Source organism: Gigantopelta aegis, chromosome 5 (assembly GCF_016097555.1).
Source record: "Gigantopelta aegis isolate Gae_Host chromosome 5, Gae_host_genome, whole genome shotgun sequence".
NCBI classification, from domain to species: Eukaryota; Metazoa; Mollusca; class Gastropoda; order Neomphalida; family Peltospiridae; genus Gigantopelta; species Gigantopelta aegis.
In genome coordinates, this window is record NC_054703.1 from 1,695,799 (window position 1) to 1,717,881 (window position 22,083).

The 22,083-nt window shown below is 38.8% G+C and overlaps 1 protein-coding gene across 1 annotated transcript; it reads left to right on the top strand.

The window, feature by feature from the left end:
* The first annotated feature begins 428 nt into the window (after nt 1–428).
* On the top strand, nt 429–21,381 carry LOC121373454 (protein PIF-like). The gene is made up of 10 exons (XM_041500119.1): nt 429–731; nt 2,484–2,706; nt 5,204–5,401; nt 6,078–6,272; nt 7,579–7,764; nt 9,812–9,958; nt 12,634–12,983; nt 14,409–14,514; nt 16,151–16,256; nt 21,174–21,381. The coding sequence occupies exons 1-10, from the start codon at nt 429–431 to the stop codon at nt 21,379–21,381; spliced, it is 2,022 nt and encodes a 673-aa protein (XP_041356053.1).
* The last annotated feature ends 702 nt before the right edge of the window (nt 21,382–22,083 follow it).

Below are 22,083 nucleotides of genomic sequence, written 5' to 3' on the forward strand. Positions count from 1 at the left end.
GTGTTACATATTTCAGTATGTGCGGACGTTCACGTAGTTTGTGTTACATATTTCAGTATGTGCGGACGTTCACGTAGTTTGTTTTACATATTTCAGTATGTGCGGACGTTCACATAGTTTGTGTTACATATTTCAGTATGTGCGGACGTTCACGAAGTTTGTGTTAGATATTTCAGTATGTGCGGACGTTCACGTAGTTTGTGTTACATATTTCAGTATGTGCAGACGTCCACAAAATTTGTGTTACATATTTCAGTATGTGCGGACGTTCACAGTTTGTGTTACATATTTCAGTATGTGCGGACGTTCACGTAATTTGTGTTACATATTTCAGTATGTGCGGTCGTTCACATAGTTTGTGTTACATATTCCAGTGTGTGCGGTCGTTCACGTAGTGTGTGTTACATATTTCAGTATGTGCGGACAGCATGGAGGTTGTTCTGGTCGTCGACGGTTCCTTCAGCATCGGCGCTACGACGTTCAACAACAATGTCAAGGCCGTGCTACGTAATTTCGCTACTATCCTGTTTTACCTCGGCAAGGACGTCTCCGTAGGCCTTGTTCTGTACAGTCACGTGATTGACAAAGTCATAGACCTCACTGATGACGTCACGAGATATCGGACGGGAGTAGATGGTCTGCCTTATCCCGCAGGCGGCACGTACACTGATTTAGGAATCAAGTCGGCTGCTGAGATGTTTAGAAGACTTGGGAAAGCAGGAGTGACTAAGGTCAGACGTTCACCCGACCCTACCCCCTCCCCCGAAAAAAACAAGGAAACAATCAAATAAAACACACACACACACACACAAAACCGTCTCTCTCTCTCTCTCTCTCTCTCTCTCTCTCTCTCTCTCTCTCTCTCTCTCTCTCTCTCTCTCTCTCTCTCTCTCTCTCTCTCTCTCCCTGTGTGTGTGTGAGAGAGAGAGAAAGAAACGGTTTTTCTTCTCATTTATATAGGCAGGATGCGAATGTTGTTAGGTGTGTGTGTGTGTGCGTGTGTGTGTGTTATCAACTGTTTAACTGTTATTAATAGCCCTTCTGCCCCCCCCCCCCCCCCCCCCCCCCCCCCCACCCGCTATTATAAGTTATGTATACTTGAAAAATAATGCGTATTTTTTAATATTACAGCCGTTTTTGATAAATGAAATGAGACATCACTTAGATTTTATAGTTTAAATTATCCATTTCTGGTCATCCTGGTGTTTCTAATAACAAATGGGTTTTTTTCTTAATGTTGAAAACGCACGTACCTCCGGGAAGTAACCTTTATGGACCTAAACTCCAGTCTGTTGTTCACATGCATTTTCCCCGTTTCGACGTCACACACTGTTGTTTCACTCTATTGAATGAATGAATGAATGTTTAACGACACCCCAGCACGAAAATCACTCTATTGTAACTTTATCCAAATGAAGAAGAAAATGTTTTATTTAACGACGCACTCAACATATTTTATTTACGGTTATGTGGCGTCGGACATATATTGAGAGAGGAAACCCGCTGTCGCCACTTCATGGGCTACTCTTTTCGATTAGCAGCAAGGGATCGTTTATATGCACCATCCCACAGACAGGATAGTACATACCACGGCCTTTGATATGCCAGTCGTGGTGCACTGGCTGTTACTCAAATGTGTTACAGGTTTGCAGATTAACCGATATTAGTGCCTGTTTTCGCGGGATGAAACTAGGGTCTGAGACTTTAACACACAAACATGTCGCTTCCTATTGACAGATAATGATGGGAATCAAGGTTGCTATTGACAGATAATGATTGTAATCACGGTTGCCTTTGACAGATAATGATTGTAATCACCGTTGTTAACGACAGATAATGATTGGAATCAAGGTTGCTATTGACAGATAATGATTGTAATCACGGTTGTTAACGACATATAATGATTGGAATCAAGGTTATTAATGACAGATAATGATTGTAATCACGGTTGCTGTTGACAGATAATGATTCTAATCACGGTTGTTATTAACGGATAATGATTGTAATCACGGTTGATATTAACAGATAATGATTTTAATCAAGGTTGGTAATGACAGATAATGAGTGTAATCACGATTGGTATTAACAGATAATGATTTTAATTAACAGATAATGATTTTAATTATTATCAGATAATGATTTTAATTATTAACATATAATTATTGTAATTATTAACAGATAGTGATGGTAATCACGCGTTTCTGCTGACAGATAATGATTGTAATTATTAACAGATAATGGTTGTAATCACGCGATGGTCTTAACAGATAATGATTGTAATTATTGGCAGATAATTCTTGTAATTATTAATAGATAATGATCGTAATCACGCGATGGTCTTAACAGATAATGATTGTAATTATTGGCAGATAATGCTTGTAATTATTAATAGATCATGATTCTAATTATTAACAGATAATGATTTTAATTATTAACATATAACGATTTTAATTATTAACAGACAGTGTTGTGATTATTAACAGATAATGATTGTAATCACGGACGGTCAGTCTGCCAACCCTCAAAGGACGTCACAGGAAGCGGCTGCCGCTAGACGTAGTAACATCACGATATTCGCCGCTGGGGTCGGTCACACGCCAACGTCGGAGCTGCAGGCCATGGCGACGTCACCACAACACGTACTGACCGCCGACAACTACGACGAGATGTCTACGCTACTGGCAGGATTAACCAAGAACTGTGCTGGTCAGTGTGTCCGTTTGTCCGTCCATTGTTCGTGTGTCTATCCATGCATTCATTCTCTCGCGGAATTATTCATTCTCACCTTCACAGGATAAAGACGATATCCTACGTCATTAACTACCTGTTGTCTATATATCCTACGTCATTAACTATCTGTTGTCTATATATCCTACGTCATTAACTATCTGTTGTCTATATATCCATGTGGCTTTCCGTCCTTCCATGCAGGCATTCATCCATTCACAGGCCCACTCTGTTATTCATTAATTCATATGTCCATCCTTCCATACATACATACATACATACATTTATGCATCCATCCATTACCCAGTGGTAAAACGTTCGCTTGATGCGCGGTCGGTCTGGGATCGATCCCCGTCGGTGGGCCCATTGGGCTATTTCTTGTTCCAGCCAGTGCACTACGATTGGTATATCAAAGGCCGTGGTATGTACTACCCTGTCTGTGGGATGGTGTATATAAAAGATCCATTTCTGCTAATCAAAAAGAGTAGCCCATGAAGTGGCGACAGCGGGTTTCCTCTCTCAATATATGTCCGACGCCACATAACCGTAAATAAAATATGTTGAGTGCGTCGTTAAATAAAACATTTTCTTCTTCATTTGGATAAAGTTACAATAGAGTGATTTTCGTGGCGACAGCTGGTTTCCTCTCTCAATATCTGTGTGGTCCTTAACCATATGTCTGGCGCCATGTAATCGTAAATAAAATATGTTGAGTGCGTCGTTAAATAAAATATTTCCTTCCTTCCTTCCATCGTACATCCATTAATTCATCTATACATTAATTAATTCATCCATCCATACAATAATCGTTCTGTCTGTCCGTGCATCAAACAATCCATCCATCCATTCGTCCTTTCATACATCTAGTAACCTGGCTGCCATCCACTCATTTATCTATCCATTCTTCCATCCATCCATCCATCAATCCACGTGTCCATCTACACACATCCAACCACCCATCCATCAATCAATCCACCCTCCATCCACCCACACATCCAATTATCCTTCCACCCTTCCATCCATCCATCCATCCACCCACAAATTCATTCATCCATCCTGCCATCCATATATCCATTAATTCATTCATTGAAACGACTGGCCAACTATTCAGGCAACCTACCGTTTGTCCATGAACATTTCTTTGTAGAAATATATTAAATATTTTCTCATTGTTGAATGGAATGTAACATTGTTGACGATTCACGTACCAGGTCAATATTAGCATAGTAAATAATAATCCTTCGAAACAGTGAAGATCTCGTCGAGTATTTTTACACTTCGGTTTTTCTTTGATTACTCTGCGATCCTATAACACTTTCTTTGATATATTTCCCACTCCCACACGTGTCATTGTGTTGTTTGGGTAACGCAGTCCTATTGTCTATCATCCAACACACTTATTACCTTTCCACCCGACAAAGAGAGAAAAAACAGAGATACAGACAGACAGACAGACAGACACACACACACACACTCACACACACACACACATACACACACACAGATAGTCACACCTACAAATAGATAGACAGACAGATAGATAGAATAGACAAACATACAGACAGACAGACAGACAGACAGACAGACAGAGAGGTAGGTAGGTAGGTAGATAGATAGATAGATAGATAGATAGATAGATAGATAGATAGATAGATAGATATAGATAGATAGGAAACCCGCTACATGTTTTCTAATGCAGCAAGGGATCTGTTATATGCACTTTCCCACATACAGGAACACACATACCACGGCCTTTTGTCCAGGTGTGGTGCACTGGTTGGAACGAGAAAAAACATAATCAGCTGAATGGATCCACCGATGTGGTTCTATCCTCCGACGCAAGCACCTCAAGCGATCACTCAACCGACTGAGCTAAATCCCGCCCCTAGCGGACAAAGAGACAGATAGATAGATAGATAGATAGATAGATAGATAGATAGATAGATAGATAGATAGATAGATAGATACATGTAGATAGAAAGATAGATAGATAGATGGATAGATAGATAAATAGATAGATAGATAGATAGATACATGTAGATAGAAAGATAGATAGATAGATGGATAGATGGATAGATAGATAGACGGATAGATGGATAGATGCATAGATGGATAGATGGATAGACAGATAGACAGATGGATAGATGGATGGATAGATAGATGGATGGATGGATGAATGGATGGATCGATGGATGGATGGATGGACGGACGGACGGACGGACGGACGGACGGACAAATCTATTGATCGATAGATGGACAGATGAACAGATAGACAAACAGACAGACATGCAAGTAGGTAGATAGGCAGGCAGACAGATAGACAGATGGATGGGCGGAAGGGTGGACGGACGGACAGACAGTAGACGAACGAAGGAAACAAAGAAGTAAATAAACAATGAAATAAATAAATGCATAAATATAGATATAAATACATATATATGAAAAATAAATAATAAAAACCTTGTGTTTGTTACAGTTGACGGCGGATGGACTGAGTGGCGACGTCTGGGTTACGGCCCTTGCAGCTCGACTTGTGGCCCGGGAACTCAGTTAACGTACGAAATACGTTACTGCTCAAACCCAACACCACGGGACGGAGGTGCGAGCTGCATCAACTCCAACACACGGATCTTCTCTGAACAGTGTACAAAACAAGTGCCCTGTCCAAGTTCTGGTTTGTTCTTTGCCGTTGTTGGGTGAAGGTTTTCTGCAGTTACCCATTTCACAAAGTTTACGTCTGCGACTAGCAGTTATGCATGTCGTATGTTTTAAACGTGTCTGACATCCATTTTAAAAAGGAAATTACATCCTAGCGGAATATGGTGCATTTTAAGGACAAAATGAAATAAAAAGTGTGTACTGCAGAGTATAATTGTTGTACTATATAATAATAATAATAATAATAATAATAATAATAATAAAAAAATAAAATCCCATCGAAAAAAAACAAAAACAATAATAATAATAATAATAATATATAAAAATATATATATATAATAATAATAATAATAATAATAATAATACGAAGAAGAAGAATTGTGGTTTAGTCGTAGATTTATGTTTACGTGCAGAACTAGGCTTTACGATGTTTGGTTAAATTGGTAACTGATATCGATGTATAAATGTTTTTCTCTTCTGATTATTCTTCTGATTCTCTCTCTCTCTCTCTCTCTCTCTCTCTCTCTCTCTCTCTCTCTCTCTCTCTCTCTCTCTCTCTCTCTCTCTCTCTCTCTCTCTCTCTCTCTCTCTCTCTCTCTCCATAAAGGTCGAAATACCATATGTTAACCCAAATAGAAATAGTTTAAAATATGCTGTGGAGTGGTTAACCAAATACTTATTTTGTTGTCCAGGCCTGTGTGACGATGTTAAGATGGTCAATGGAGTCGGCTTCAGACTGCACCCCCGGGACTGCGACAAGTTCATACAGTGTTACAGCCGGCCTGACGGGTACACACTGGGCGTGGTCAGGACGTGTTCTTACGGACGATACTGGAACCAGGAGGAGGTGATGTGTGACGAAGCGTGCCGGGTGGACTGCCCAATAGGTAGGTATGTTCTGGCCTGGTGTTCATAAAACGTACCGGCGTCGATACGGCTGGTAGGTGATGGGTTCGCAGCCCGGTACCGGCTCCTACCCATAGCGAGGTTTAATGACTCAGTGGGTAGGTGTAAAACCACTACACCCTCTTCTGTCTCACTAAATACTAACCACTAACAACTAACCCACTATCCTGCACAGACAGTACAGATAGCTGAGTTGTGTTGTCAGCACAGCGTGCTTGAACCTTAATTGGATGAAAGCACGAAGATAAGTTGAAAATGAATAATGAATGAATCGGAAGACGTTTTGAGTGTAGAGAGTAGCCCAGTGGTAAAGCGCTTACCTGATGCGCGGTCGGTCTGGGATCGATCTCTATCGGGTAGTGCATTGGACTATTTCTCATTCTAACCTCTCTCACTGACCACTAACCCACTGTTCTGGACAGACGGCCCAGATAGCTGAGATGTGTGCTTGGGTTAGTGTGCCGGAAACTTAAAGGGGCATTCCTGAGTTTGCTGCATTGTAAAATGTTTCCGACTAATAAAATATTTCTACGATTGAACTTACATATTAAATATATTTTCTTGTTTAGAATATCAGTGTCTGTATATTCAATGTCTTTCTGGTCGTCTTAATATTTGTAAGAAGCCCAAACTGGATTTTGTTTTCAAATAAAAAAATATATTTTAGGAAATAATTGAAATTTAACTTAGTACAAATATTGGAACGATCAGGAACACGTTTAATATATATCCACTAATATTTTATGCAGAAAAATATATTTGATATGAAATTACAATCGTTAAAAAGTTTCTGTTAGTCGATAACATCTTACAAATTGCAGCAAACTCAGAAATGTCCCTTTAACTGAAAATAATTATAAACAAACAACAATTCGGCGTATTTTCGTGTTTACATTCATTTAATTTTCAAGGATGTTGTCAGGAGCTGAATCTACTTCAGTCGGTAGAGCGTTCGCCTGAGGTGCTTGGGTCGTAGGATCGAATCGCCCCAACCAGTGCATCACGACTGGTATATCAAAGGCCGTAGTTTGTATTTTTCTGTCTGTAAGAAAGTGTATATTGAAGATCTCTTGCCACTAATGGGAAAAAAATGTAGCGGGTTTCCTCTCTAAGTCTATAATTATGTCAGAATTGACAAATTGAAAAATGTAGCGGGTTTCCTTATTAAGTTTATAACTATTTCAGAATTACCAAATGTTTGATATACAATAAATAGTTTGGTCGTTAAACAAAATTATTTTTTAACTTTAAATTTTAATCTTCTTCACGAAAATCTGTTGGTTGTAGAAAGATGTAAAAACGACTGCATTTCCACGTACAAGATGGACGGAAGTTGCCGAGGATACTGGTCATGTGACGAGGAGAAGTCGGAACCTCAGTGCTGTCCAATGGGATTCGCCTACGTCAGCAAGAGGGGTTGTCTGTTAGATTTTACGTGCCGAGATCAGTGCCCAATGATATGTACCGGTGAAGGTAAAGTTTTATTTTAAATTTTAATTTTAATTATTTTTAATTTAAATTTTAATTTTTGATTTTGATTTTGATTTTGATTTTTTGATTTTTCGTTTTGATTTTGATATTTTGGTTTTCGTTTTCAGTTTTCAGTTTTAATTTTCGCTTCTTTTTTTTTTTTTTTTTTTTTCCTTTTTGGTCAGTGAATCCAGTTTGGCTTGCTAAAAAAAAAAATCTCACTGACAAACCCGTTTTTCGTAATCAAAACAGTATCTCAGCACAAAGCAGAGTCAAAGGGTGATTTTGGTAAAGTCGTGATTGTTTTCGTGAATCACTCACAGATTCCTCATTTGTAGGAGGACTGCCACTCCACAGGGGATCCGTTATAGGAAAAGTAAAGTTTGTTTTATTTAACGACGCCGCTAGAGCACATTGATTTTTTTATCTTATCATCGGCTATTGGACGTCAAACATATGGTCATTCTGACACTGTTTTTAGAGGAAACCCGCTGTCGCCACATAGGCTACTCTTTTTACGACAGGCAGCAAGGGATCTTTTATTTGCACTTCCCACAGGCAGGATAGCACAAACCATGGCCTTTGTTGAACCAGTTATGGATCACTGGTCGGTGCAAGTGGTTTACGCCTACCCATTGAGCCTTGCGGAGCACTCACTCAGGGTTTGGAGTTGGTATCTCGATTAAAAATCCCATACCTCGACTGGGATCCGAAACCAGTACCTACCAGCCTGTAGACCGATGGCCTGCCACGACGCCACCGAGGCCGGTTCCGTTACAGGAAGTCACTTCGTTGCGCTGCCTATTTCATACACCAAGGGTGGGACGTAGCCCAGTGGTATAGCGCTCGCTCGATGGGCGGTCGGTCTGGGGTCGATCCCCATCGGTGGGCTCATTGGGTTATTTATTGTTCTAGCCAATGCACCACGACTGGTATATCAAAGGCCGTTGTATGTACTACCCTGTCTGTGGGATGGTGCATATAACAGATCCCTTGATGCTAATCGAAAAGAGTAACCCATGAAGTGGCGACAGCGGGTTTACTCTCTCATTATCTGTGTGGTCCTTAACCATATGTTTACACCTACCCATTGAGCCTTGCGGAACACTCACTCAGGGTTTGGAGTCGGTATCTCGATTAAAAATCCCATGCCTCGACTGGGATCCGAACCCAGTACCTACCAGCCTGTAGACCGATGGACTGCCACGACGCCACCGAGGCCGGTTACATACAAAAGATGATCAAAAGCATCATTTATTTTGCCAAAACTGGTAATGTTTACGTTTTCTCATTTTGGGATTTTCGGGCAGTATATTAAATGCTATTGTTTGTCTTCTACGTTTTTAGTCGGTTTGGGATCGATCCCCGTCTGGGGCCTATTGGGCTATTTCTCGTTCCAGCCAGTGCGCCACGATTGGTGTAACAAAGGCCGTGGTATGTGCTGTCTTGTCTGTGGGGAAGTGCATATAAAAGATCCCTTGCTGCATTATGAAAATGTAGCGGATTTCCTCTCTAAATTACCAAATGTTTGACATCCAATAGCTGATGATTAGTTAGTCAATGTGCTCTAGTGGTGTCGTTAAACAAACAAAAACAAACAAACCAATAAAACTCTATATGTCAAAAGACTATATGTCAAAATTACAAACATTTTGACATCCAATTGGCGATGATTAGTAAATAAATGTGCTCTAGTGGTGTCGTTAAACAAACAAACTTTAACTTCCACGTGTATACAATTGTATACTACAATTTCATTTCAGCGGTCGTTTACGTTATAGATATGTGTGATGGAAATATGCATCTCTCTCTTTCGTATTTCACTGTGTATTGTTTTAAAAAGTCTTCTTTTTTTAATTTAACGACACCACTAGAGCACATTGATTTAAAATGTGCTGGGGTGTCATTACACAAACATTTTTTTCTCAACAGACACTGATTAAACAATGTGCTGGGGTGCCATTAAACAAACATGTTTTTCTCAACAGCCACTGATTAAACAATGTGCTGGGGTGTCGTTAAACTAACATCCCTTTCCTTTGTTCCCCAGAGGTGTGTAACAGCCGGCCAGTGTGGACGGACGCACACAGATATGAGCAGAGTTCGGACAGACCAGGCTGGGTGGAGAACGCGTGTATGAAGTCCAGTCTCTACTTCGACATTGTCGCGTGTCAGTGTTCTACGGCACCCACGACAGGTACAGAAAACAGCCATTCGTTCATTCGATGTTGTAGCTGGTAGGTACTGGGTTCGAATCCGTGAGAAGATATAAGAGCGCTATATCAACTTCTCTTTCACTAACCACTGACTACTAACTCACTTTCCCGGACTGATAGCTGACCAGGACAGCGTGCTTGAACATTAATTCGATACATATACGAAAATAAGTATACATAAAATATTAAGGCAGCTATTTTTGTTAGTCCACCATCTTTGTCTTCTGCTGAAAACAACGTTTCGTGAATGTTCCCGTTAAACATACAACAGGTGTAATAATAAAAAAAGGGGGCGGGGCTAAAACAGATTGACAGCTTTTTCATGTTTCGGTTAGGATCATGTCAGCAGTCTATTAATAGTACTCATATTAATTCCAACTTAAGCTGTATCCTAAGTAGATGCGAGCGATTATTTTAGAAATGATTGATTTCCATTGCAGTATCCTAACCGCACGCATACATATCGACATATATTTTTGAGTTAGCAGGCGATATTTTTGTCTTAGTAGGTCATATTTTTGTCTTAGCAGGCCATATTTTTATCTTAGCAGGTCATATTAGTGTCGTAGCAGGCGACATTTTTGTCTTAGCAGGCCATATTTTTATCTTAGCAGGTCATATTTGTGACGTAGCAGGCGACATTTTTGTCTTAGCAGGCCATATTTCTGTTGTAGTAGGCCATATTTGTGTCGTAGTTGGCGATATTTGTGATTTAGCAGGTCATATTTTTGTTTTAGCATGTCATATTTTAGCAGGCCATATTTTGGTCTTAGCAGGCCATATTTTTGTCGTAGCAAGCGATATTGTTTTAGCTGGCCATATTTTTGTCGTAGCAGGTCATATTTTTGTCTTAGCAGGTCATATTTTTGTCTTAGCAGGCCATATTTTGGTCTTAGGCCATATTTTGGTCTTAGCAGGCCATATTTTTGGTCTTAGCGGGCCATTTTTTTGTTTTAGCTTGTCGTATTTTTGTCGTAGCAGGCCATATTTTTGTCGTAGCAGGGCATATTTTTGTCGTAGCAGGCCATATTTGTGACGTAGCAGGCCATATTTTTGTCGTAGCAGGCCATATTTGTGACGTAGCAGGCCATATTTGTGACGTAGCAGGGCATATTTTTGTCGTAGCAGGGCATATTTTTGTCGTAGCAGGCCATATTTTTGTTTTATCAGGCCATATTTTTGTCCTAGCAGGTCATATTTGTTTCTTAGGAGGACATATTTTTGTTTTAGCAGGTCATATTTTTGTCGTAGCAGGCCATATTTTTTTCTCAGGAGGACATATTTCGTTTCGTCTGATAATTCAAAAAGAACAGCGCATCACTGTTTACTTCCTATTTCGAACCTTTCGAGGCCCTCTTCTATTTACACTATATTATAACAATAGCGTCGACTGCAACTATTTTCATGAAAACATTTCTATATATGTTCTCAATGACAAGAGAAATTAAATTAAATTCAAACACCCTGTACTTAATCCCACAAGCGTACGAGACGGGAGATCATTCATTTCATTTCAACTTATTTTCGTTCTTATATCCAATTAAGGTTCAAGCACGCTGTCCTGGGCACACACCTCAGCTATGTGGGCTGTTTGTCCAGGACAGTGGATTAGTTGTTAGTTGGGTAGTGGTTAGTGAGAGAGAAGAGGGTGTAGTGGCCTTACACCTGCCCACTGAACCCTTCAGAACTCGCTTCGGGTTGGAGCCGGTACCGGGTGCGAATCCTGTACCTACCAGTCTGTAGTCCGATGGCTTAACCACGACGCCACCGAGGCCGGTTGACGGGGGATCACGGAGGGTGTACTGCCTTATTACAAACACAAGGATTACCGCAATGTATGGAAATAGATACTCCGAACAATAAAATGTAAGTAATGTCTGATCTCTACTATTAAAAACGGATTTAGTAGTAGAAACTGCACGGTAGTGTTTAAAAACTAGGGTCTGTCGCTTTAATGTATGTATTTTTATGTTTTAATTTTCAAAATGAAATGTTTATTTTCCCTATTAGTTCAGATGTCTGTTGCATCCCTATTCGTATGCCTTTGATTTCTATCAAAAGCCGTAGTATGTGCTATCCTGTCTGTGGAATGGTGCATATAAAAGATCCCTTGCTGCTAATGGAAAAAAATGTAGTGTATTTCCTTTCTAAGACTATATGTCAAAATTACCAAATGAGTGACATTCAATAGCCGATGATTAATCAATCAGTGTGCTGTAGTGGCAGGGCTTCTAGAAAACGTTTTTAATCCACTAGCCATGGGATCAGTTATTTAAAAAATTTACTAGCCACAATTAAACATTCACTAGCCCTACATTACTTGAAGTTAATACTATTTTACTAAACAATAGTAATAATCAGCTATATCACTTAAAGTGGGAGATGGAGCTTATAAACACTAACATTGGGGGTAGGGGTGGGGACCAGGATATTTATATTTACAAAATAGACTTAACTACAGCATTTGTCACACACACAAAATCACTAGCCATCGGGCATGGAAACAATAGTTATTTACCAGCCCAAAATTGAATATCATGAGCCATGGGAGTGGGGCTATCATAATCTAGAAGCCCTGCTAGTGGTGTCGTTAAACAAAACAAACTTCTCTTTTATTATTTTTATTCGCATGGTTCTTCTGTTTGTGTTATTTCAGAGTGCCGGCCACGCATGACCATGGATTTCAGCAATCCTAACCAACTGACCACTGACCCTGTCGTTGTTGTTTCCCGTAGCAACCTAGAGGTGACAGGCAAAGTGGCCGTGTTTTCTGGCAACAGTAAAATTACTACAGACATCAGTATACGCTCTCCTGGTTACCCGATCTCAATACGATTGAACTACAGAGAGGCAGCGGCCGTTAATTCAAGACAGGTCTTAGTGGCTGCGCCTTGGTGCAAACGAGCTTCTTCAGTATCCATGGTGATATTTGTTGACAAAAATGTCATTGGGTTTGAAGTGAAGAATTGGTACGGCATGAAAGAACACATGACCATCCCAACTGACGTAAGTGTGTTATTTGGCTTTTCAATTGTGTTCAACTGATTGGGGTTTTCTCGTTCCAACCAGTGCACACCAACTGGACAAAGGCTGTGGTATGTGCTTTCCTGTATGTGGGAAAGTACATATAAAAGATCCCTTGCTGCATTAAGAAAAATGTAGCGGGTTTCCTCTGCTGACTACGAGTCAGAATTACGAAATGTTTGACATCCAATAGCCGATGATTAATTAATAAATTTGCTCCAGTGGTGTCGTTAAACAAAACAAACTCTTGTAATTGTAGTACGTGACTAACATACTATAGTCCGTCCCATCATTCTATAAACATATTTTTTTGTAAATAATTTTAGTTTGGTTTGACGTAAATAGAGAAGCGAAAGTGTTTTGGCAATAACAAAAATATATTATTTTTCTGTGCAATTTACAAATCAGTCGGCTCAGACATAATTTGTAGTAAATTCCATAGTATGAAAAAAAGTCGTTACCGGATTCTCTCTGAGAATGGCCAATACAGCACAAATCCCCATGTTTTCTCGAGATAAAATTGAAATTTTGAATAAAAGTCAGTATCTATCTGCGATATTTGTATTTTTGCACAGTTCTTTATACTGTTTTTATTTAAATCTTGAATTTTTATATTGATGTTGATCATCACTTTATTTGTTTGCATTACCATAGTTTGACACCCAATAGCCGATGTATTTTTCATGCTGCGGTGTCGTTAACCATTCATTCTGACTATATTTAACAATAAAGTCGATGCTGCGAATCTGTCTATTATATCAATGCTGTGAGTGTGTGTATTATAGCTATCCTGCAAATCTCTATAATAATATATTAATACTCGTATATTGTATTGATACTGTGAGTCAATGTATTATATCAATCATAGGAGTTATTGTATTGTCCTGTGAGGCAATATATCGGTATGTCCTGTGAGTCAATCAGTCCTGTGAGTCTCCATTGCATCATCATGTGCATCAATGTATTATATCATTCGTGTGAGTCAGTGTATTATATAATATCTGTCCTGTGATTCAATATAGTATATGTCCTGTGAGTCTGTACTGTATTATCATATGTGTCAATGTACTGTGTGAGTCAATCTATATATATTGTGTATGTTGGTTATTGTATTATATCACGTTGTGATTCAATATATATATATATATGTGTGTATGTGTGTGTGTGTGTGTGTGTGTGTGTGTGTGTTTTGTATTGTGTATATATCATGTGAATCAGTGTACTGTATCGATAATGTGAGTCAGTGTATTATATTAATCAAGTGACTCTATGTGTTATATCAATCCTGTGCGTCTGTCGCCATTGACTCTATGACATGAACTAAACTAATGTAGGTAATTTGTAATTACAGGAGTAACTATTATTATTTTTGTTTTTATTATTATTAGTGGGATTTTTTGTTTCCAGGGGTTTTCTCTCGACGAATGGAAAGATGTGTTATTCGCGTATGACGGCAAGTACCTCACAGGCACGGTGCAGTCGGGCAAGAATAAACACGCTAGCCGAGTTTACGGTACACAAAATATAGCACGGGATGGATTCCATGCAACCTTTTTTTATTTAAAGACTCAGACCCTAGTTGTAGCACGTGATACATGTACAAACCTGTAACATATTTGGCTATTGGATTTTTGTTTTGGTTTTGTTCAACAACACCACCATAGAGCACATTGATTAATAAAGATCATCGGCTACTGGATGTCAAACATAATGGTAATGAGTCCCTCAGTTTGTGTAGTCCATCAAAGATATATATATATAATATATATAATAACACACATTTAACACACAGCAAGGGATCTTTTATATGCACCATCCCACAGACAGGATAGCACATACCACGGCATTTGATATACCAGTCGTGGTACACTGGCTAGAACGAGAAAAAAAAATCCAATCAGTTAAATGGATCCACCAAGGTGGTTCGATCCTCCGTCGCGAGCACATCAAGGGAGCACTCAACCGACTGAGCTGAATCCCGCCCATATTTGTATAAAGGTACGATAGAGTGAAATAACAGTCTGTGAGCTGAAACAAGGAAATACCTTAAAAGTAAATAAATAATAAAGAAAGCAATTTCTTTTGTTTGACGACACCACTAGAGCACATTGATTTATTTTTAATCATCGGCTATTGGATGTCAAACATTTGGTAATTCTGACATATAGTCTTACAAAGGAAACCCGCTACATTGTTCTTAATGCAGCAAGGGATCTTTTATGTGCACTTTCCCACAGACAGGGTAGACCTCGTCTCAATAGTCAGGATAACCATAAACCCAGAGAGAGAAAGAGAGAGATAGAGAGAGAGAGAAAGAGAGAGAGAGAAACAGAGAAAGAAGTAGAGAGATAGGGAGGGAGGGAGGGAGAGAGAGAGAGAGAGAGAGAGAGAGAGAGAGAGGACAGAGAGAGAGAGAGAGAGAGAGAGAGAGAGAGAGAGAGAGAGATGAGACAGACAGAAATCAGACAAAGAAAGAGAGCGAGCGAGCGAGCGAGCGAATAGAGAGAGAGAGAGAGAGACAGCAGAGAGAGAAAGAAACAAGAAGGCGAGCGAGCGAGAGAGAGAGAGAAGAGAGAGAGGAAGAGAGAGAGAGAGAGAGAGAGAGAGAGAGAGAGAGAGAGAGAGAGAGAGAGAGAGAGAGAGAGAGAGAGAGAAAGAGAGAGAGAGAGAGAGACAGACAGACAGAGAGAGAAAGAGAGCGAGAGAGACAGAGACAGAGAGAGACAGAGACAGACAGACAGACAGAGAGAGAAAGAGAGCGAGCGAGAGAGAGAGACAGAGAGAGAGAGAGAGAGAGAGAGAGAGGAGAGAGAGAGAGAGAGAGAGAACGAGAGAACGAGAGAGAGAGAGAGGGAGGGTGGACGGATAGATAGGAGCATTGGAACGAAACAGAGACAGATACACAGATAGAGACACATACAGCCTAAACATACTCACAGACGCTTTTGCATGGCAACTTAGTATTGTATATTGTGCATGATGAACTTTAAATCAATGAAACACATCTCAGAAAATATGTTTGAACGTATTATATGTGCGTATGTGCGTACGTGTATATTTGTGTTTATCCAAGCCAATACCTGTTTATGATTAATAGTTCCCTGCTCCCTGTAATTTATTTCTACTCCGTGTCTGTGGTTGATTTGCAGCTCCCAAGATAACCATGGTTGAATGTGGGCTGGATTTCGGATCAGACGGAACAACCAGTACATTTAATGGACAGATGGATTTAGTGAGTTTTTCTCTAGTGTTGTTGTATTGGAAATTACTAGTCTAGTGTAAATATACGGAATTACTAGCCGGTGTTCCACTAACACCCTAATATACTATATTAAAAACAATAACTATTACCACATCACACAAATCACAAATATATACACACACGGCACGCCCGCGCACCACATATACACCACACCCGATAAATATAAATATAAATATTAAATCATCAGATAGAATAGATGCTATAGATACACACTACGCGCGCGCGCGCACACATGCGCGCAAAGATCACTCATGCGCCCACACTCTCGCACACAAAACGGACGCGCATATACACAACACCACAAACGGACGCGCAACACTTTCCCCGGGGGGTTTTCCCCCCAAAAAAAAATTGTTTTAAAAGGGGGTTTTTAAATAAAAAACCCCGGGGGGGGTTTTTTTTTTTGGCCCCTTTTTTAAAAAACCCAAAAAAACCAAAACCCCCAAAAAAAAAACCCTTTCCCCAAAAAAAAAAAAAAAAAAAAAAAATAAAAAGGGGAAAAAAAGGGGGTTTTAAACCCAAAAACCAAAAAAAAACCCCAAAAACCCCTTTTTTAACCCCCAAAAAAGGGGCACAAACCCAAAAAAAAAATTTTTTTTCCCGGGAACACGGGTTTTAAAAATTTTCCCAAAAAAACCCCCCTTTTCAAACCAAATTTTTCAAACCCACCAACATTTTTTGGGGCCAAAAAAAAAAGGGGCCCAAATTTTTTTTTTTGGTTTTAACCCTTAATTAAAAAACCCAATATTTAATTTTTTTCCTGGTTTCCAAAAAGGGTTTCCTTTAAATTTGGGTTTTTTGGGATAAAATTCGGAAAGGGTTCAAAAAATTCCTTTTCCCATTAAAATTTTATTAAAAAAAAAATTTTTAAAATTTTTATTTTAAACCCCTTTTTTAATTTGGGAAAAATTTGGAAATAATTTAAAATTAAAAAAAACCCTTTTTTTCAATTTCAAGGTAATTTAAAATTTCCATTTTTTAATAAAAAATTAACATTTTCCCTTTTAAAAATTTTTTTTTTTAAAACAACATTAAATTTTTTTTTTAAAAAATTTTAATTTTTTTTTTAAATTTTTTTTTTTTAAACCTTAGTTTTTTAAAAATTTTTTTTTTTTTAAAATTAAAATTTTTTTTTCCTTTTAAAAATAATTTTTAAAATTTTTTCCGGGCCCTTTTTTCCCAAAATTTTTTAAAAAATTTAAAATTTTTAAAAAATTTTAAAAAAAATTTAAAAGGGCAAGGGAAACCAACAAATTTCCCTTTCCCAAAAAAGGTTTTTTAAAAAAGGGCCTTAATTTAAAAATTTTGGGTTTACCTTTAAATTAAACCTTCCAATTTAAAATTTAAAAATGGTTTTTAAAAAAATTTTGTTTTTCCCCAAAAAACCCTTTTAAAAAAATTAAAAAACCTTTTAAAAAAAATTTCCATTTTTAATTTTTATTTTTTACAAATTAAAAACCCAATTTTTTTTTTTCCCCCCCTTTTAAATTTTTAAAAAAAAGATGTTTTTTTGGGGTTTTAAAAGGGGGTTTCCAAAAGGGGAAAAACCCTTTCCCAGGGTTTAAACCCCCCCCCTTTTTCAAAAAAATTTTAAATTTGGGGGTTTTAATTCAAGGTTTTATTTTTCCTTTTTTTCCCCCAAAAATTTTCCCAATTCATTTAAATTTTTGCTTCCGGGTTAACCTTTTTGGTTTTTTTTTAAAAATTTTCCCCCCCCTTTTTTTTTTTTTAAAAAATTTTTAAAAATTTCAAAAAAAAAAAAAAAACCCCCCCCAAATTCAAATTTAAAAAATTTTTTTTTTAAAATTTTAAAAATTTTTTGGGAGAAAATTTAAACCCCAAATTTTTTTTTAAAAAATTTTCCCAAAATTTTTTTCCCCGGGGCCAAGGGTTTTTTTTTCCCCCCTTAAAAGCCAAACAACCTTTTTCCTTTAAAAAAAATTTTTTTTTACCCTTACCCAATTTTTTTTCCCCCAAAATTTTGGGTTTTTTTGGAAAAAACCCCTTAAAAAACCCCCCCCCCCCAAAAACCCCCGGGGCCCCAAAAACCCCAAAATTTGGTTTTTAAACTTAAATTGGGGAAAAGGGGTTTTTGGGCCCTTTTTTTTTTCCCCGGGGGGGGGTTTTTTTTTTAAAAAAAAGGGTTTTTGGTTTAAAAAACCTTCCCGGGGGGAAAAAAAATTTTTTTTAAAAAAAAAATTTTTTTAAAAACCCCAAACCTTTTTTTTTTTTAAAAATTTTTCCCCAAAATTTTTGGGGAAGGGTTTTTTTGGGGGGGGCCCAAAAAGGGGGGCCGGGAAAAAAAACCCCCCCCCCCTTTTTTCCAAAAATTTTTAAATTTTAAAAAAAATTTTTAAATTTTAAAACCGGTTTTGGTTTTAAGGGGCCCCTTGGTTTCAATAAAAAATAAAAACCCCCTTTTAAAAATTTAATTTCCCTTTAAAAATTTTTTTTTAAAAAAAAAATTTAAAAAAGGGTTGGGTTTTTCCCCCCCTTTTTTGGGGGGGCCGGTTTCCCCCCCGGCCCCCAAAAGGCCCCCCTTTAAAAAATTTGGAACCCCCAAAAAAAAAAAAATTCCTTTTTTTTAAAATTTTTTTCCCCCGGGTTTTTTTTTTAAAAATTAACAGAAAAGGAAAATTTTTCCAATTTTTTTAAAAAACCAAGGGGGTTTTTTGGGGGTTTTCCCCCTTTTTTTTTTACTTAATCTTTTAAATAGTAGTTACGCAAACCGGTCTCAAAATTGCATAATAACTGAAAGTATATACTGATTTTCATTGGCCAGTAATTAATGTTAACACACACGCAGGGTTGTAAATTGTGTCGGGGTATTCGCTAACCGTATATTATGCATATACTTATTTTTTTTAAATAGTAGTTACGCAAACCGGTCTCAAAATTGCATAATAACTGAAAGTATATACTGATTTAAAAAAAAATAAAAAAATTGCGGAATGTATGCCTTGAATAAAGGAAGGACATGCTTTATTTAACGACGCACTCAACACATTTTATTTACGGTTATATGGCGTCGGAGATTCCGAATAATTTCATATACTACGACATTGTTTTTGTAAACTTTTCAGTGATTACGTTTGGGATCGATTAATTGTATACATAATCGTACAAGACAGGGGACAGGGTTGGGCAAAACAAAACAAACTTATTCATGGCATTTCGGGTTGTATATTGTCAATATATTAAAAATTACACCCAAAACTGCGGGTTACGAATTACCCAAATGTTTGACATACAATAGATAGCTCTAGTGTGTGTTTAAATACAATAAAACAAAATTCTAACTTCTCTCATCCAACGAATCGTTAAAACGTACCGATATGATAATATGACCTTCATGCATGCTCAGTCTTGTTGTGTATAATTCATGATAAAAAAAAATTTAAAATACATAAATAAAAGATAAAAGAACTGTTTTATTTTAACGACGCACTCCACACATTTTATTTACGGTTATATGGGCGTTCAGACATCTGGTTAAAAAGACCACACAGATTTTGAGAGGAAACCCGTTGTCGCCACTACAGGGCTATACTTCTTTCCTATTAGCAGTAAGGGATCTTTTTTATTGCGCTTCCCACAGGCAGGATAGCACAAACCCATGGCCTTTGCTGAACCAGGTATACGATCACTGGTGGGCTGCAAGTGGTGTAAACCTACAACCATGGAGCATTGCGGAGCACTCACTCAGGGTTTGGAGTTGGTATCGGGATAAAAATCCCATTGCCTCGAGGGGGATCCAAACCCATGTACCTACCAGCCTGTAGACCGATGGCCTAACCACGACACCACCGAGGCCGGTCCCTTTAAAGTTCAAAGGCCATAAAGGTGATAAATTAGTAAATCGACATAAAACTCAAACTTGATCCGTCATAGTACATGATAAAACTATACACAAAATATCAGCTCAATATCTTGAGGCATTGCAAAACAAAATCAGGAAAACATCTTTTTTTTATCGCCTAAGTTCAAGGGCCATAACTCTGTCACAAATTGGTAAATCGCTATAAAAGTCAAACCCGATCAGGACATGGCCCGAATTTACAAAGCCTGTTTTACACGTGAATAACTAGATACATTTACAACATTGTTTAAACACCTGTATAAGTAAAATGAAGTAAACTCTTGGCAAACCAAGTACAAATTAAAATGTAGCCCCCTTTTGTTTTTGCGATGAACCGTTAAAAAAATGTGCCAAAATTCCTTCAAGAAATTGCACACTACTTTCCTTTTTGACTTCAATAGCATCAAAATTTCTTCGACTCACTACCGATTCCAGTTGGTGCTTTCTTGCACTTGCCAGTGCGGGCAATCCCCTCCTCCACCCACTCCAACCCTTTTCCTGTCCTGGATGGATGAGCCAGCCGAGGCCGGCACCTGCGCCCAGGACAGGGGTGCGCTACAACAGTTTGTCCTGAATGTGCACGTAAAACCCTATGACCTGACCTGACCTCAGATATGGGCCGAATTTACAATGCCTGTTTGTGTCTTACACATGTGTAACTTCATACCATGGTAAAATGTATAAACCCTGTAGTTTACTGACACAGTAATGAATTTATAAATCTGAGTATATTTGAGTCACGACTTGTTTTTAGTACAACTTTACATTTGTCTTCTTTATTGAGCTCGCTCGATGCGCGGTCGGTCTCGGTCGATCTCTGTCGGTGGGGCCCATTGGACTATGTCTCGTTTTTCTTCCAGTGCACCGATGACTGGTGGTTTCCAAAGGCCCGTGATATGTACTACACCCAGTCACCTGGGATGGTTCATAGAAGACAGCATTCGGCTAATCCAAAACTTCCCGTAAATGTAAACTTGTTTGTGTGACGTCGTTACCTAAACCACAGATCCCTTATGTGATTCATGATAACCTTGCTCCTCGGCTTGTACAGGAAACATAGTCTCTCCTTTGTGGACTTGGAGTGTCCCACCGTGATCTATCATTCCCAGTTCATCGGGTTCCAATGTGTTGCAGAATTCAAGACAGTCTTCATACTCTACTTCCGGATGAATGAGAAAAAACAAACAGAAGACAACAGAGCTCAGTTTGGAAAGGGCGAGCAGATAAAGGGACATAGTTCTGTTTCGGACTTCAATTGATGTGAACCAACTGTTTAGTGTTGATTACTCCAGAATCGGTGTCTGGCTATTTTTGTGAGCAGCAATCTTCAGTGTCTGAACATGGGCTAACATCTTGGCAGGTCTGACACTAACATCTAGTTTCGTCAAAATCTTTATAGAAAACGTGATTTGAAATGAAACCCAGACTCGGATTGTGAGATTGTGAGTCAGCGAAAGATTGCGTTTTCAGGTCTACGTTCAGTCCCCTTAAAAACTTCAGCCAGATCACCAGAGATTTTCAAAAGGGGGAAAAGAAGGGGAAAAAAGGAAAAGGAAAGGGAAAGGGGAAAGGGGGAAGGGAGAGAAGGGGGGGGGGGGAGGGGAAGGGGGAAGGAAGAAAGGGGAGAGGGGGAGAGGGGGGAGGAAAAGGGAGGGGAAAGGGAGGAAAGGGGAAGGGAGGGGGGGAGGGGGGGAGGAAAGGGGGGGGGGGGGGGGAAAGAAAGGGGGGGGAGGGGAAAGAGAAGGGGGAGAAGGAGGGGGAAAGGGGGAAAGAGGGGGGGGGGGGGAAAGGGAAGAAAGAGAAAGGAAAGGAAGGGGGGGGAGGAGGAGAAGGAAGGAAAAAGGAAGGGGGGAAAGAGGAGGGAAAGGAAGAGAAAGGAGGAAAGGGAAGGGGAAGGGGGGAAGAAGAAAAAGGGAAAAGGGGGGGAGGAAAAAAGAGAAAAGGGGGAAAAAAGAGGGAAG